The 14785-nt window shown below is 43.1% G+C and overlaps 4 protein-coding genes across 4 annotated transcripts; 2 read left to right on the top strand and 2 right to left on the bottom strand.

Annotated features, from left to right (window-relative positions):
• Window positions 1-653: 653 nt before the first annotated feature.
• On the top strand, window positions 654-1595 carry LOC122614987. The gene has a single exon (XM_043789812.1). The coding sequence runs from the start codon at window positions 830-832 to the stop codon at window positions 1412-1414; it is 585 nt and encodes a 194-aa protein (XP_043645747.1). The 5' UTR covers window positions 654-829; the 3' UTR covers window positions 1415-1595.
• A 158-nt stretch (window positions 1596-1753) lies between these two features.
• On the bottom strand, window positions 1754-3855 carry LOC122614982 (zinc finger protein 814). Its single transcript, XM_043789799.1, has 5 exons — window positions 3749-3855; window positions 3004-3697; window positions 2559-2945; window positions 1954-2497; window positions 1754-1895 (listed from the first exon to the last, which is right to left on the bottom strand). The coding sequence occupies exons 1-5, from the start codon at window positions 3753-3755 to the stop codon at window positions 1842-1844; spliced, it is 1686 nt and encodes a 561-aa protein (XP_043645734.1). The 5' UTR covers window positions 3756-3855; the 3' UTR covers window positions 1754-1841.
• Window positions 3856-4291: 436 nt separating this feature from the next.
• Window positions 4292-9416, bottom strand: LOC122611638 (bcl-2-related ovarian killer protein). Its single transcript, XM_043784867.1, has 3 exons — window positions 8467-9416; window positions 5004-5147; window positions 4292-4944 (listed from the first exon to the last, which is right to left on the bottom strand). The coding sequence occupies exons 1-3, from the start codon at window positions 8767-8769 to the stop codon at window positions 4486-4488; spliced, it is 906 nt and encodes a 301-aa protein (XP_043640802.1). The 5' UTR covers window positions 8770-9416; the 3' UTR covers window positions 4292-4485.
• Window positions 9417-11523: 2107 nt separating this feature from the next.
• On the top strand, window positions 11524-14739 carry LOC122611637 (senecionine N-oxygenase). Its single transcript, XM_043784865.1, has 6 exons — window positions 11524-11711; window positions 11779-11941; window positions 12000-12189; window positions 12300-12471; window positions 12981-13519; window positions 14266-14739. Exons 1-6 carry the CDS (start codon window positions 11666-11668, stop codon window positions 14443-14445), a joined length of 1290 nt encoding a protein of 429 aa, XP_043640800.1. The 5' UTR covers window positions 11524-11665; the 3' UTR covers window positions 14446-14739.
• Window positions 14740-14785: the final 46 nt, after the last annotated feature.

Here is a 14785-nt window from a genome sequence, read left to right on the forward strand (position 1 = left end):
AAATGTTTTTCAAGAAACATAACTATCTCTAAAAAGAATGAAATACAAATTAATGTCCTATTTGCTTTCCGCGTTAAAGTTTTTTTTTAAATAAATTTGATGAACGCTTCAGATTACATCTTTTCAAAAATGGTGGGTATTTCCTTTAATTACTTTTGATTTCTAAATACCGACATTGGTAAATTTGTATCTACTTGGTTGAGTATAAAATATGATTTGCGAAAGGGGTAAAATTGTAACAAAAAAATTAAGACGAAAATTGTGTTTTTAAGATTTTTTTAAGATCAAGTATCCGTCTATCTATTAATGTCGTTTAAAAATGTCGGACAGCAGCAATAGGTCCACTTTAAAGTTTCTTAAAATAATATCAATTTATTAAATTTCCCATTTTGAAACATTGTTCCCATTTTGCCATTTTAAAAAGATTATTGCTAGATAATTGTTTACAAAACGTAAATCACCAAAGCTATATATTTTTTTTTTGTTTTATAGACAAATTTAAAGATTATACTAGTGATAGTGATAAATTAGCTTGGAACTATATTTTAAGGGATATGTTAATTTTACATAGCCAAAGAACCATAAAAATATTCTGTGACAGCCGTGACACGAAAACCAGGGATGGAACTGGATATATCCAGTTCATCCCTTTAAATAAACAGTGTTGGACATCAGCACGCGGCATTGGCATTTTTTGGCGGCCATTACAACGAGTGAAAAACGGTGAAGCGTTGTGGACATATTAATGCATAAACAACCGACAAGCAAGTAGCACACGCGCTGCCGCACGACAACAAAACCACCGAAAGCACAATACACAGCTCCGAAGATGTCTTCGAGCGCTGCCAGGGTCTACATCCAAGTCGAGACAGAGGCCGAGCAGAAGGAGCATCTGAAGCAGCAGCGAAAGACTCTAAAACCCTTGCAGGGCAACGTCAACGACAAGGAGAACCTCACTGGTTCAGGGCGCGCCTCCATCGTGGATCAGCTGAGTCGTCTGAAGGCCGGCGTCCAAGTCGCACCCAAATACGGCAAGCGCAAGTGCGTGGACACGGCCACCACTGCGGCCGCGACGACCACGAAGGATGCAGATACCCAGACTGATGCTGAGGCCGATCCGCCTAGCAATGCAGACAAGCCCATCATGGCAGAAGATCTCACCAGCGTAGCCGAACCCGGCGAGAACTACTACAAGCTGCTGGCGGAGCAGCGGCGACTTGCGCTGGAGGACTCGCTGACCGAAAACCGACATCTGCACGAGCGCATCGAGGGGCTTGAGGAGGAGATGGATACAATGCGCCAGGAACTGGACGAGGCCAAGAACCTGGTGGAAGTCCTGAAGGAGATATGCGACGAGGACAACAGCGAGGTGGAGGAAGACGACGCAGCGGGTGACGCGGACAAGGTCAACTAAGCTACACACCAATCACACGTTTTTTTTAATCTAAGGTTTTACATTTAGTTGTAGTTAAATATCGCCCTTAATATATCCCTGTTCGTCTGCCAACACAACGGTCTGGTCTAATTGTACGCCAGCAATATATTTAATTGTTACACATCAGTTATAATCCTAATAAAAATTTTACAATTGCTAACCCAACATTTAATTTTATGTGCAACAGAAGTCATTCTGCGTGGTCTTCGTATAAATCATTCCGTATCTAAATGCTCGGTAACAAATACTGAGCGCGCTGTTTCTTCCATAGAGAAACCACTCATTAATCCGACATCCAAATAAGAATATATTTTGAAGCTTGTACCAAAACCGGTGGGTTTCAATGTGTGGCAGCTAATTACAAAATATTATACACATTTTTAAGTCGGTGTAAAACTTTAAACTGCTACTTAAGCCAATCTGTAATAACTTCCTCGCTGTGGAAGTTATCCGCGTCAAACTGCAATAACAAAAAAGAAAATAGGATTGGCAAGAGAAACAAAGGACTAGTAACTCACTTCAACGCATTCTTCGTATGTGGGCACGGAGCCTACGACGTTCACGTCATTTACCACAGCGTTAATATAAGCGGCATCTGCCTCGGCGGCCGCTATCAACACCGCAGTCTCGGAATCGTCGGCCTCATTGACGTGTGCAGTTTCGGGTGAGGTTGAGGGATTTTCCTGCTCCTCCACTAAGCCGTGAGCCGACTTAATGTGCATGCGCAGGGCGAAGAGGCGGACGTACTCAGCTCCACAAGTATTGCAGTAGAACTTTCCAGCTGCCTGGCTCTTGGAGGTCTGCGCGCTTGGAAGTCTGCGGCTAGTGCCGACTCTTCCTTTGGTGCTGACGTCCTTATGGGTCTGCATGTGATTCTTGACGGCGAACATCGAAGAAAAGGGGCGATTGCACACGGCACACTGGTAAGGCTTGGTATGGGTGTTTTTGTGGGCGTACAGCTGCACTGACGTCCGAAAGGACTTGGGACACGCATCGCATGAAAACTGCCGTTCCGAGCTGTGGATGCGCATATGATGGGAGTACACTTGGTGCGATTTAAAGCTAAAATAATAATTGATTTAAAATTATTAATTCGTGAAGCTTATTATAGATGTATACCCACCGCTTGTTGCACACCGTGCAAACATACGGCCGAATGTTGGTGTGAGTACGCAGATGAAGGGTCAGGGAATAGGACACGCGAAATGTCTTGCCGCAGACTTCGCAGGCGTAAGGCTTTTCTCCGGTGTGGACCCGTTCGTGCTTGACTTTTTCAAAAGGGCGGGTAAACACCCGCTCACAGTACTGGCAGGGAAACCCGGGTTTATCCTTATCGAGACCAGTACGCTGGGTTAATCTTCGAAAGGATTCGCGAGGTTTCTCATGGATTTTTTGGTGCATCTGATAGGTAACATCGTCTTCAAACCTCCGGTTGCAAATGCTGCACATAAACTCACTATTTTCCTGTTGGTGCATCTTTTTATGTATCGTCAGAAGGGTCTCATCAAAACTGGTAAAGAAGAAAAGGATTCAACGTATTTTTTTTCAATTGCAGAAGTTAGGTATACCTCTTGTTGCATATTTCGCAATAGAACTGATCCAGCTCGCTATATTGCTGATGGGCCCCTATGGGAAGGGCGTCCTGAATGGTCTTAGGAGCTCGATTTTCATGAATGCGCATGTGGAACTTAAGAAACTTTTCCGAGCTGAAAACAGTGTTGCAGATTCCGCAGCTAATGACGGATGATGCGTCGTTTGGACCCGTCCCTTCATTGACACTAGCGAATTTTCGCCGGGCGGGTGCTTTCACATCGCCAACATGTTGGCTGGACCCTCCGCCGGATTCCGCCCGCGGACATATGTGCTCCTCAGCTCTATTTCGATTTTCAAAAATGCTGTGGCAGTCGTAACAAAAGTAGCGATCGGAATTGCTGGGCTCGGGTTCCTCCTCCTCCGCCTTCCTGTTGACCGAATCTTCATCCACCAGTTCCCAGAGAGGCACGTCTGCGTCCACAATGTCCTCGTCACTGACCTCTTCCAAAATGCAATCTTCGGCGATCTCCTCGACGAAATGCAATTCGCCGCTGACGCCAACGCCTATGCAGCAGCCGTTCTGTGGTCTGTGGTCTCTGTCGTAGGATCCTGTGTCGTCGTAAACGTTGCCGCAGCTCTCGCAGTAAAGGAATTCCTGCGGCAATGCGCCTCCGGAGTGTGCATCCTCCACGTGGAGGTTCGGGTTAGTCTCCTCGGCTTGGTTGGACGCTGCAAATTAACGTTACTTGATGCTCATGCCCACGGAAACAGTGCACTTACATGACATGGCATTATTTGCTGCCAACTTTATGTACAACAAATAATAATGGGCAGACCAACAGCAATAATAATAAATGGTTGGTGGTCGAAGCGTTGCCACAGGGCTCGCTGAGTCTTAGCTTTGTAACTGGGTGGCAAGGCTTTCAAACAAAATCTAAAATGTTAATAACACTTACATACATATTCTGAAAATGTTTAGAAATCCTGATTTTCTTTTATTTATTAGGTTTACTAGACGATAAATAAGATTATTTCACAACTATTTAAATTCTTTTTTATAAATTAATTTTAAAAATATTAATATTTTTTTTAAAATCTAGAATGTGAATTCTTTATTTGACTGTGAGTGTGTTAGTCGATTCCTCTTATTTATAATGGCGTACCCTACTATGCCCCTGTTCAAAAATCCAAAATTGGATGCTAAAATATTTAGAAGATTGATTTTCCATATTTGAAAAAATGAATGCCTCCACTGCGTTCCCAGTGTTGCTATACAAAGTACCAGTTCCAAGTTTACCACCCAACTTTGGCGCTAAATTTAAATAGTTTTTAAACATACGCTTTATTGCGCCTAGAATAGCCTTGTATGTACAAAAAGAGGAGAAAGGTGATAACAATATTATACGTAAAACAGGGTCCATTACATACTACTAAAAGACTGGTGCGCATGGAAGCAGGAATGATTCATTGACTAAATGGTACAATTGTATTTCTAAGCGAAGCGATTCCAGGCAAATCTAGAACAGCAGCGAATACAGTTGACTTCCAATGCGCCGACACACGTTTGAGACCATATACACGCCCGCAGAGATGGTCACAAACAGCGTCAACCATCCCAAGAACGTGAATTCGCCGACCCGGGGTCGGATGTGCCGCGACAGGCCCAGCCATCCGCCGTTGTCGATCAGCCAGTAGACAAGGTCATCCTCTATGATCTCAGCCAGACCGTCAATCAGACACTGTAAGTAGTCGAAATGACCCTGACGCACGCAGTCTATGGCAAAGCCGCCGCATACGGCAAATATCGAGATTATCTTGCCCCAAGTTATAGTTGAACGAAAAAGATCCTTGGCAACTAGGTTAAGCAGCATAGGCGCCATGTCGCTGTCCTCTAGCTCCCCAAACGGGGCCCTCGACAGCTGTCGGGATATGTTTGTGTACACCCGCGGGTGCATCCGCTCCAGTTCCTCGCCCATCTATGATTGGATTAAACCCGGTTATAAAAAGATACAATGGCGGATAACGAACCACTCACGGTGTTTAGGGCCGGGAAAACCTCATAGACCACGTGCGAGGAGCCGGGATCCAGGATGTTGCGCAGGCGCTGTGTCACCTTCCGGTTGAGGACTCCTGCTCGTCGCAACCGCGCTCTGATGTACTGACCACACAGACATTTCCCCTGGAATAAAACGACAAAGCCAAAAGTTCAATCAAAATCGAATTAAAAACACTACTAGCCAATTTCGTTCCATCAGCGGGGCACTTAAACCATATCAATAGACTGCCGCGAATTCTCTGGCGAAAATAAATACGTATGTTGTAGTTACGTCGATTCAAATCCGTTTACAGGATTCCATGCACACCTGGGCTATTTCAATCACACCTCTTATAGAGTATCTAAACATGCAGCCAAACTGATGGCATGTGCACATGGCGGTAATAAACACTGACCAATGTTTTAAACAAAATAAGTGATCGGCACGTGCTATGGCTAAACATTACAACAACTAGATATTTATTTATGGAATCTAAAAGACGGGAAATGTTTTGCGTAAATAAAAATTTTCCTACATGTTCCGTTTAATTTCGACCGATTTAGGTGTCAATTTATGTCGCACAATTACCAACGATTCGAAGCCAAGTAAACAGACAATTACTTACTTTTGAGCCAACTTAACTTATGACATGGCCAGCCAAAGAGATCAAACCCATGCCAAATCAATGGCCTTGAAGCTGGGGTCTTGGCAAGTCTATCGAAGCAACTCCGAACCCGTCCAGCCTCCCAGGCTTTTATAACCAATAAATCCGTCAATTTGTTTACGTGATCTTGTTATGGCGAACACTTGTGCGCCCAAATTTTTCTTTTGGCGAGTTTGGCGCGACCTAATACCATAAAATTTACTTGAATGGTCAAAGTTCGGTGAATTCATCACCTGAGGCTTTCGGGTAATGATATTAGTAGTCGGTTTATTTTTGGAATAGTGGTTTATAATGCGCTAATGCGTAGCGCTTTCGGATTTTTTCCCTTTTGTTCAGTTGCCTTTGTTTTTCCTGAGAACCTCCGAGCACTTTTGGAAATGGGCTTTCCCTATTTAATTTGTCAGTTGAGTGGCCCAAAGAAAATGGTGTTTACGTTTGAGGGAATGCATTCTGAGTAGGCATCCGCAATGCGCTTAATGAAGAATTTCTAAATAAGTTGTCAGCCCCGGCGAAATCAACCACATAGGCAAATATATTTTATGAACACTTTACATATAGCTCACCTAAAAGAGCGGGGTAAATAGTTTTTATCAGTCGCAGATAAACGAATGGAGGTAACAAAAAATATTTGCCTTATCAATTAAGTTGAGACAGTCACGACCCAAATGGCGGATAGCACAGACACGGATGGAACGTCCTCGACCGTCATCAAAAAACAAGTTAACATTGCAAACATTTCTTCACAATAAATAGGATATGAGGTTCTCTTTGCAGATCAGTTGTCTGTTTTGACATGTTCGTAATTTTAAAATTTGTCCACGAATTGAAGCAATTTGTTTGAACAGCTTTTTCATTTAGTTTGGTTGTTTCTTCCTCATTTTTCTTACTTGCCAAATATTTAGTCACTAAACTGTCGAATTTATATGTCTCTAAAATTGGTCTTTATTATGTGCACATGTTTCGATGTATGACCAGTTCTCTTTTAAGCTTTTTGTGATTCATAAAATGTTGATAACGCTAGATTTTATTTAAAATAATAAAAACATGTAGCTTGAAACATTTATAGCAACGTTAGGCTAACATCTTTAATTTACACAGAATAACTATCAAGGACTTTTAACTATTTTAACGTACAATTTTATTTATATTAAAGCTCAAACCGAGAAATGTTAAATTTAATTACATCTTTAAGTAAAATAGTTAAGTCAATTGCTTATAACTGCATCATTAAAACTTTAAAAAACAAAATTATTTATTTGCGTTGCTAAACTTGTTATCACCAGGCATTACTAACTTTTATAACCAATATATAAGAAATATATGATTAAGAAGTCTTTTTTATCTATAATGTATCTCATAGATAGATAAATAGACTAATTTAATAACAGATGCAGTAGGCTTTCTTAATAAAAACCGAATATCTTTAAGAACCAGCTTTGACCGCTCAACTAAATAATGATATCAACAAAACTATTTTCAAATTTAAATTGTAGAATCTTTGTTTAGTTTTTCTAAATAAAGTATAGTTCCAATAAATGTAATGTCAATCCATTGGATACTATTACTGTTGTTTTACAGTTGATTAGTTGAAAAGTTATTAGCTCGCGTTGCCGGCCCTATAAAGAACACTTATTCTTCATCATAAAAACAAGAGAGAACGCTATAGTCGAGTTCCCCGACTATCTGATACCCGTTACTCAGCTAGTGAAAGTGCGAAGGAGTCTTCAGCACTGACAGTTTTTGGCGGTTTGTGGGCGCGAGAGTGGGCGTGGCAAAAAGTTTTTTGGCAAATCGATAGAAATTTAGAAGACTAATACAAAAATGAAAAAATATCAAAACATTTTTCAAAAGTGTGGGCGTAGCAGCTTTGGGCGGTTTGTGGGCGTTAGAGTGGGCGTGGCAAAAAGTTGTTTGGCAAATCGTTAGAAATTTTTAAGACTAATACAAAAATGAAAAAATATCAAAACATTTTTCAAAAGTGTGGGCGTGGCAGTTTTGCGCGGTTTGTGGGCGTTAGAGTGGGCGTGGCAACATGAATCGACAAACTTGCGCAGCGTCTATGTCTCAGGAGTCAGTATGCTTAATCTCAACTTTCTACCTTTTGTAGTTCCTGAGATCTCGACGTTCATACGGACAGACAGACGGACAGACGGACGTACGGACGGACAAACGGACATGGCCAGATCGACTCGGCTATTGATCCTGATCAAGATTATATGGTCGGAAACGCTTCCTTCTGCCTGTTACATACTTTTCAACGAATCTAGTATACCCTTTTACTCTACGAGTAACGGGTATAATAATGACCGTCCGTCAGTATGAATGCCGAGAACTGGGAAACTATTAGACCTAAAGACTGCCTGAACCCCACATGCTTGAAGTAAATGTTTAATGGTATTTTAAAAAGCTTTTCAATACCCATTTAACAATACACATGTGAGTATTTTAAACTTGCAATTATAAGTAAATTAGGAAGACTAGTCTTAAGCATTCAATGTTTGTTTGCGGAAACAATCGTTGCTTGCATATCTGCCTACCAATCTATCTTGCACTTCCGTTGGCTGAGTAACTCTTGTTTTAATATTTGAACTTAATGTACAATTTTATAAACATATGCTGAATCAGACGGTTACTTTATGAGGCAAAAGTCTCTCTAGATTATAACTAAATAATTTCGAAATTGTTCATAGCAAAGGAACACTGGAGCAAAGCAGCACTGCAAGCGTATCTTTTAGCATTAATAGTTTTCGGATTCCGCTGCACAGTTTCCCTTTAAGCCAAAAAAAACATTTCCTCACCTGGTTGATGATATCCATTTTGTACTCCTGGTAGTTGGTCATGGTGCGCGTACTACTAGCTAGCGAGGATGTGGAGGCAGCCCGTATCATGGGTCCGCCGGCGTGAAGCGAGCGTCCGTTAGAAGGATTGGGCCCGCTACCGGATCCTGCTTCTCCTCCTCCAGCACCACCTCCGCGAAGTGCCTTCCAGTCGCTGGAGGCCGTTGCAATGGTGCTGCGTCGATTGGCCGTGTAGATCTCGTGGTCAAGAGACGAGGACTTGAACTTGGCCAGCTTGGGCGGTGGACTGGTGGTGGGAGCCATGGTCGAACTCGAGGACAGAATGCTTGGCTGCCCGCTATTGTTGCTGCTGAGGCTTTTGTTGGCGCTGCCCCATGTGGGTTGTGTAATTCCGAAAGCCCAGCCCCGCGACTTTGCATGCACTATGCACTCGGAGCGGATCGGATTGGATGGGATCGGGAGTGAGCGGTGGGCAGCGGAGGGGAGCGGAGCGGATCAGCTCACCTCGGCGCAGCTGAGGCTCAGCTCGTCTTGCGCTTTTTTGGATGTAGTCGGGATCGGATTGGGATCCGATTCTGATAAAATGGGCAAAACAAAATAAAAGTCGGTGACGAATGTGGCGAGCAAAGCGCAGGGCAGCAAACACGAACGAGCAGCACAAAAGAGAACCACTAAAACTTGTTGCTGGTGCCGCGATCCCAGTTTCATTTTATTTTCAGCCGCTCTGCTTTGCAGCGCCTTTGCTTTCTTTTTCGCCTCGCAGTGTGTGCGTTAAACCGAGAGCTCTGTATTTCGATGGGCAAGTGGGGAGGGGGAATCAGCCGACCACCCTCTCCGTTCGATTTACGGCTCCACACTTTCACGGTTCTCCGATCTCCGTTCTTCCGAGCTCCTGTTCTCGCGAACTGGCGTTTGTGATTGTGCGTTCGTTGTGTTTTCGCGACTGTCGGGCCGCGTTCGCTGGGAACTGGTTCCCAATATCGGTTCCGCGGGGAAAACCGGTTCCGAAACCGAGTATCGATTATTTTGAAATAACTTTAAATGGAAACCAAACTTTTTTTTAGCAACGTTGTTACTATGTCACCCATTTGTTGCATCTCTAGATATTTGCAATTATACGCTCTTTCAGATTTACAATCGAACTTTTATGGGATCAAAAAGCTCTGGGAACAAGCTTACTGGGAGAACATCGTGACTTCTAAATGTGATGATCTTTTATCTCTAAACGAAGCATATCCGTCCGCATCAATCTATACTCCGAGATGCCTGCATCGGTGGCACAGCCTCGGTTGAAGGTGATATTTCCCGTGGAGGGATTAGGTTTTGTAGGATCCACAAACGTGCAGACCGAACAGAAATCTATGGAACAGGATAGCCACTGTTTATACATTGATGAGACCCAAAAGACCCAAATAGGACCTCAATGATCGGAAAATGTTTCTTACTTCTCCATTTTGTGAAAAAATTTGACTTAATATTTGGAGTCGTTTAGAGCTCTTTTTTAGTTTTAAAAATGTCATATGTTAGTTAATAACTTAGTATTACTCAGTACCAAAGCCAGAAAAAGTTTTTTGTGGGATTAGTGGGAATTATAGTGGGCGTAGCCAACATTTTGTTTGCCATATCTACAGAAATTGGATCGTTTAATAATAAAATGAAAAAAAAAATGTATTCTAAAATGTGACGTTCTGAAACGAACATCCACAGTGCAGGCCATCATACGGTAGGACATGTCCAAATCGACCCGGTTAGTAATCCTTTAAAGGTTCAAAATGCTTCTTTCAACCTGTTACATACTTTCTTAAGAGTCTGGTGTACCCTTTTTGTTCTACAGGTAACGGCTAAAATTAAATCCTCACATTTGGGGTCGATCCCCACATAGGCGTTCGTAACAATAGGGACCCTTTTTGGATGAAAATAACTTGGGTAAGCCCATATCTACAGATGTATTGTCTCCGATATCGGTGTATCGGACGTGTAATTGAGTTAATCTTTTTCTTCAAAATTTGTAAGCGGTTTTGTAAGCTGCCATCTACAGTGAAAGTCCAGTACGCAGATACCTCTCAGAATTTGCATACCTAGTATCTTTAAAAGTGATCAAAATGGCGCGATTGGCCCACCGCAAAACAAATTGTAATCTGGATGGACAGCATGGCGCTGCCAAAGCATGCTTATGTTTAATTGGATTCCGGCTGAGTATCAACCAAATCATTTCTACTATCACAGCGCTTACATTTTCCATTACTTGGCTTCCCCACACCCGTGTCTAGGAGCAATACGCTCCCTTCCCAACTAGCCATGTACACCACCCCAAGCAATGCATTTTCCGTGGGCTTCACTGCGGACTGCTACATTGTTTCCCTCGGCAGAGTTTTTGTAATTGAATGAAATTAATTATATTCCGGTCGGCGATGATATTTATTTGCGTTCGCGGTTTTGGAGTGGGTAGCTGATAATTAAAAGCTCAAATAGGCTGTTAAACTGGACTGACACAGTGACTCCGGGTTAGTTGTTGAAAATCTCTCCAAATCTCAATTGATAGCGTTATCAGTGGGACCCTTGTGGAAGCCGAGGCTCGGTTCCTATGCCGCCCAGCTGCCAGATGTTCCTTACTAACCGTTCTAATTCCCGAACATGAATGACCAAAGGGTCGTGCGTTGAACTTCGTAACGCTCATACTTCACAAGCCCTACCAATTCTTAGTCTATTTTTCAATCCCTTATCTTGTATTAGGAATTTTTTATAATATATATAATATTATCGCGTAATCTCGCAAATCGGCAACAGAAGCCCATAACATTCGCTTAGTCAGGCTTGACTGTAATGCCGATCGGCTGACGGCGTGTTCCAGACGCTTACAGAACGGCCGATGCCGCCGCTAGCGCCTCTCTTATGTCACCGGCAACCGCGAGTGATAAGGCACTGGTCGGTGGACGATGCCGCCTGGCGAACTCTCCTTTCCCTTAGGGTTCCTCGGGCCCATGCAAGTCTGTTATTACCGTGAGGAAAGCGACTTATCGCGGCATTGCTTCGCAAACAACTGAGCACACTCGGCTGTAGCGCACATAGTGACGCCTTCCCGAGTCTATTATAGCGCTGGGAGCTCGAGCCCCTCAGTTAGTCGTTAGTCAGTCGCGGAGGTGGAAGTGTTAGAGAAAAGAGAAACTTGGAAAATAAGTTACCAATCGGGAATACCAAAATGATGAAAACTTCAGTGGACAAGCGTCGTGTTTGCGTAATAGGAGGTGATGCTCAATTCATTCCAGTGTTGTGTGCCAAAAACTAGTAGGCATATCTGGTTTTTCTTTTTAGCTGGAACAGCGGGGTTGTGCGCCCTAAAGAACTCCCTGGAAGCGGGTCTGGATGCGGTGGCTTACGAGCGCGGCGCCGAAATCGGAGGAACGTGGATTTTCTCCGAGGAAATGCCCAAGGACGAGTTCGACGAGGTACACAGCAGCATGTACGAGGGCCTGCGGTTGGTGATCTACTATATGATGGATCTGGAAGATTTTTGATTTGCAACTCGGTTTCAGCACCAATCTTCCAAAGGAGGTCATGGGCTATCCGGACTACTCCTACCCCGACGATATCGCCGAGTCCTTCATTACCTCCAACCAAGTGCTTGAATTTCTGCGCTCCTACGCGGAACACTTCAAGTTAAAGCCCCACATCAAGCTCCAGCACGAGGTGATAAGAGTGCGTCCTCGCTTGGACGACTGGGAGGTGGGTAGCGACGTCACGTATTTTGGAACCAGTTTTCAATAACTGTGACTCGTTGGTTTGGCATACGAAATACCGATCGATCTTACGGGACCTCCTCTGGTCACTTTTAGGTCTACGTATGGGATCACAGCACGGATACTTGTGACCCAGTATACTATGACTTCGTGTATGTCTGTAATGGGCACTACACGGAACCAGACATCCCGGATGTCGAGGGATTAGATCTGTTCGAGGGCAAGAAGATGCACAGCCATCTCTACCGCAAGGCAGATAAGTTTAAAGGTAAGATTAGAGCGTTCCTGCTTGTATCTTAAATCAGTCCGGTCAAAGCTTCGGAATTCGCCTCCATCGTCGTTTGGACGGAGTCCCACTCTTGTTTTCCCCATAAACAACTGGGCCCTCGACTGCAGATAATGTTGTTGACGGCTGTGTGACATAATTATAATAAGTGTAGTGGGTATGTGCCTATTTAGAGCTTCCCTAGCACGTGGTTATCTGCTGATAGCTAGCACTTTGGGAGAACGCTAGTTATCAGACTGGAGAAAGAAATGTGGGCATATAGTCCTTTGGGAAGATGTAGTGACCTTACTGAAGAACCAACCCTTATAATTTGTAATGGTATGTCAGAGATTTCAAAGTAATAACTAAACTGAAATCTAAAACCTATTGGTACTAGATTTAGTGTTACATTGCAAGGATAGTACTCAACACCCTTCTAATATATTTCATATAATCAGAGTTTTTGTTATCCCACATATACCCATTTATCGGCTTTTTCGTTTTGCTTACAGACGAGTGTGTTCTGATCATTGGCGCCGGTCCCAGTGGCATGGACATTACCAACCACGTTCGCGTGGCTGCCAAGCAGGTGTTCCTAAGCCACCACCTTTCCACCACCCCTAACACAGCATTCATGGGCAACGTAACACAGAAGCCGGACGTGCAGCGCTTCATCAAGGATGGAGCCGTCTTCACAGACGGCAGCACGGAGAGCTTTGACCACGTTATGTTCTGCACCGGCTACAAGTACACATTCCCCTGCCTCAGCACCGACGTGGGTGTCCAGGTGATAGACAACTTCGTGCAACCATTGTGGAAACACTGCATCAACATCAACCACCCGACCATGGCCTTTGTGGGCCTGCCCTTCAACGTGATTCCCACCCACATCTTCGACATGCAGGTGCGCTTTACACTGAAGTTCTTCACAGGCCAGCGGAAGTTCCCATCGAGGGAGCAGATGATCGTCGACCTGGAGCAGGAGATCGGGGAGCGGTGGGGATGCGGCGTGCGCAACCAAAAGAAAGCACATCAAATGGGAGAGCGACAGGTGAGTGTTCGCAATACCGTGTACTTGCAGAAATTTATTTAGAATGAAGCATGAGGAACTACATAGGCAGTGTGTATTAGCGAAGTTTAACTAAGGCAAACAAGAGAGAATGTCAAGTTCCCCGACTATCTGATACCCGTTACTCAGCTAGTGGATGTGCGAAGGAGAAATTTTTCACACTGACAGTTTAGGCAGTTTGTGGGCGTTAGAGTGGGCGTGTCAAAAATATTTTTGGCAAATCAAGAGAAATTTACAAGACTAATATAAAAATAAAATGTCAAAACATTTTTCAAAAGTGTGGGCGTGGCAGCTTTGAGCGGTTTGTAGGCGTGGTTCAACAAACTTGCTCTGCAACTATGTCTTTGGAGTCTGCATGCTGAATCTTTCTAGCTTCTATAGTTATTGCGATCTCGACGTTCATATGGACGGACGGACAGACGGAACAGGCCAGATCGACTCGGCTATTGATCCTGAATAGAATATACATATATATAATACTTTATATGGTCGGAAACGCTTCCTTCTGCCTGTTACATACTTTTCAACAAATCTAGTACACCCTTTTACTCTATGAGTAAGGGGTATAAAAATTAAAATATATTCTATTCTATTTTCGCTAAAGCCCGACAATGCTCTTCGCTCATTTATGGTTATATGATTTGGAGACCATATAATTAGAATTAATTTCTAAGAGTTTTGAAAACAAAGAAATATTTCAAACAACGATCTTTTATCTGTAATTCTAGTTTGTCTACTACAATGAACTGGCCAGAATAGCGGGTATCGAGAACATCAAGCCAGTTATCCACAAGCTGATGAAGGATTGCGGCAAGAAGTACATTTTTGAATTGGACACATACAGGAGCAACAAGTATACGATTGTGGACGATGAAAACTTTTTGAAGAACGGAGAAGCTTCTGTTTGAGGAACTGATTTCATCCCATTCTTATACCTTATGTTAAGCGATAAAGAGTGTTTCACTATAATACACAAAGATTTAACGGACTCTTTGATAGCGGTGTAAGGGATTGGAACTCAGTCGTGTTAATGAATATTTTATTAGAACAATGTAAACAACACTAAGTCTTAAAAGATTAAACGTTTGTTAACGAGGATTATATCTGATATGAAAATATAGATATAATCCTCGGTAACAATCGTTTAATAGCTCTTTAGTTTTAAGGCTCGTTCACATTAAAGCAGTCAAATTAAACCCTTACTCCCGAATCTCCCATATTTTGGTGTTAGGTGGTGTACACAATCAA

The sequence above is a fragment of the Drosophila teissieri genome, chromosome 2L (genome assembly GCF_016746235.2).
Source record: "Drosophila teissieri strain GT53w chromosome 2L, Prin_Dtei_1.1, whole genome shotgun sequence".
Taxonomy (NCBI): domain Eukaryota; kingdom Metazoa; phylum Arthropoda; class Insecta; order Diptera; family Drosophilidae; genus Drosophila; species Drosophila teissieri.

Coding starts and splice junctions, on each gene's coding strand:
- LOC122611638 (XM_043784867.1), bottom strand. CDS start 8,769: ATGGCTCCCACCACCAGTCCACCGCCCAAGCTGGCCAAGTTCAAGTCC. Junction 5,148..8,466: donor AAATGGATATCATCAACCAG/GTGAGGAAATGT, acceptor GTTTTATTCCAG/GGGAAATGTCTGTGTGGTCA. Junction 4,945..5,003: donor TTTTCCCGGCCCTAAACACC/GTGAGTGGTTCG, acceptor ATCCAATCATAG/ATGGGCGAGGAACTGGAGCG.
- LOC122614982 (XM_043789799.1), bottom strand. Junction 2,946..3,003: donor TGCGAAATATGCAACAAGAG/GTATACCTAACT, acceptor CTTCTTTACCAG/TTTTGATGAGACCCTTCTGA. Junction 1,896..1,953: donor CATACGAAGAATGCGTTGAA/GTGAGTTACTAG, acceptor TTGTTATTGCAG/TTTGACGCGGATAACTTCCA.
- LOC122614987 (XM_043789812.1), top strand. CDS start 830: ATGTCTTCGAGCGCTGCCAGGGTCTACATCCAAGTCGAGACAGAGGCC.
- LOC122611637 (XM_043784865.1), top strand. CDS start 11,666: ATGATGAAAACTTCAGTGGACAAGCGTCGTGTTTGCGTAATAGGAG. Junction 11,942..11,999: donor AGCATGTACGAGGGCCTGCG/GTTGGTGATCTA, acceptor ACTCGGTTTCAG/CACCAATCTTCCAAAGGAGG. Junction 12,472..12,980: donor CAAGGCAGATAAGTTTAAAG/GTAAGATTAGAG, acceptor TTTTGCTTACAG/ACGAGTGTGTTCTGATCATT.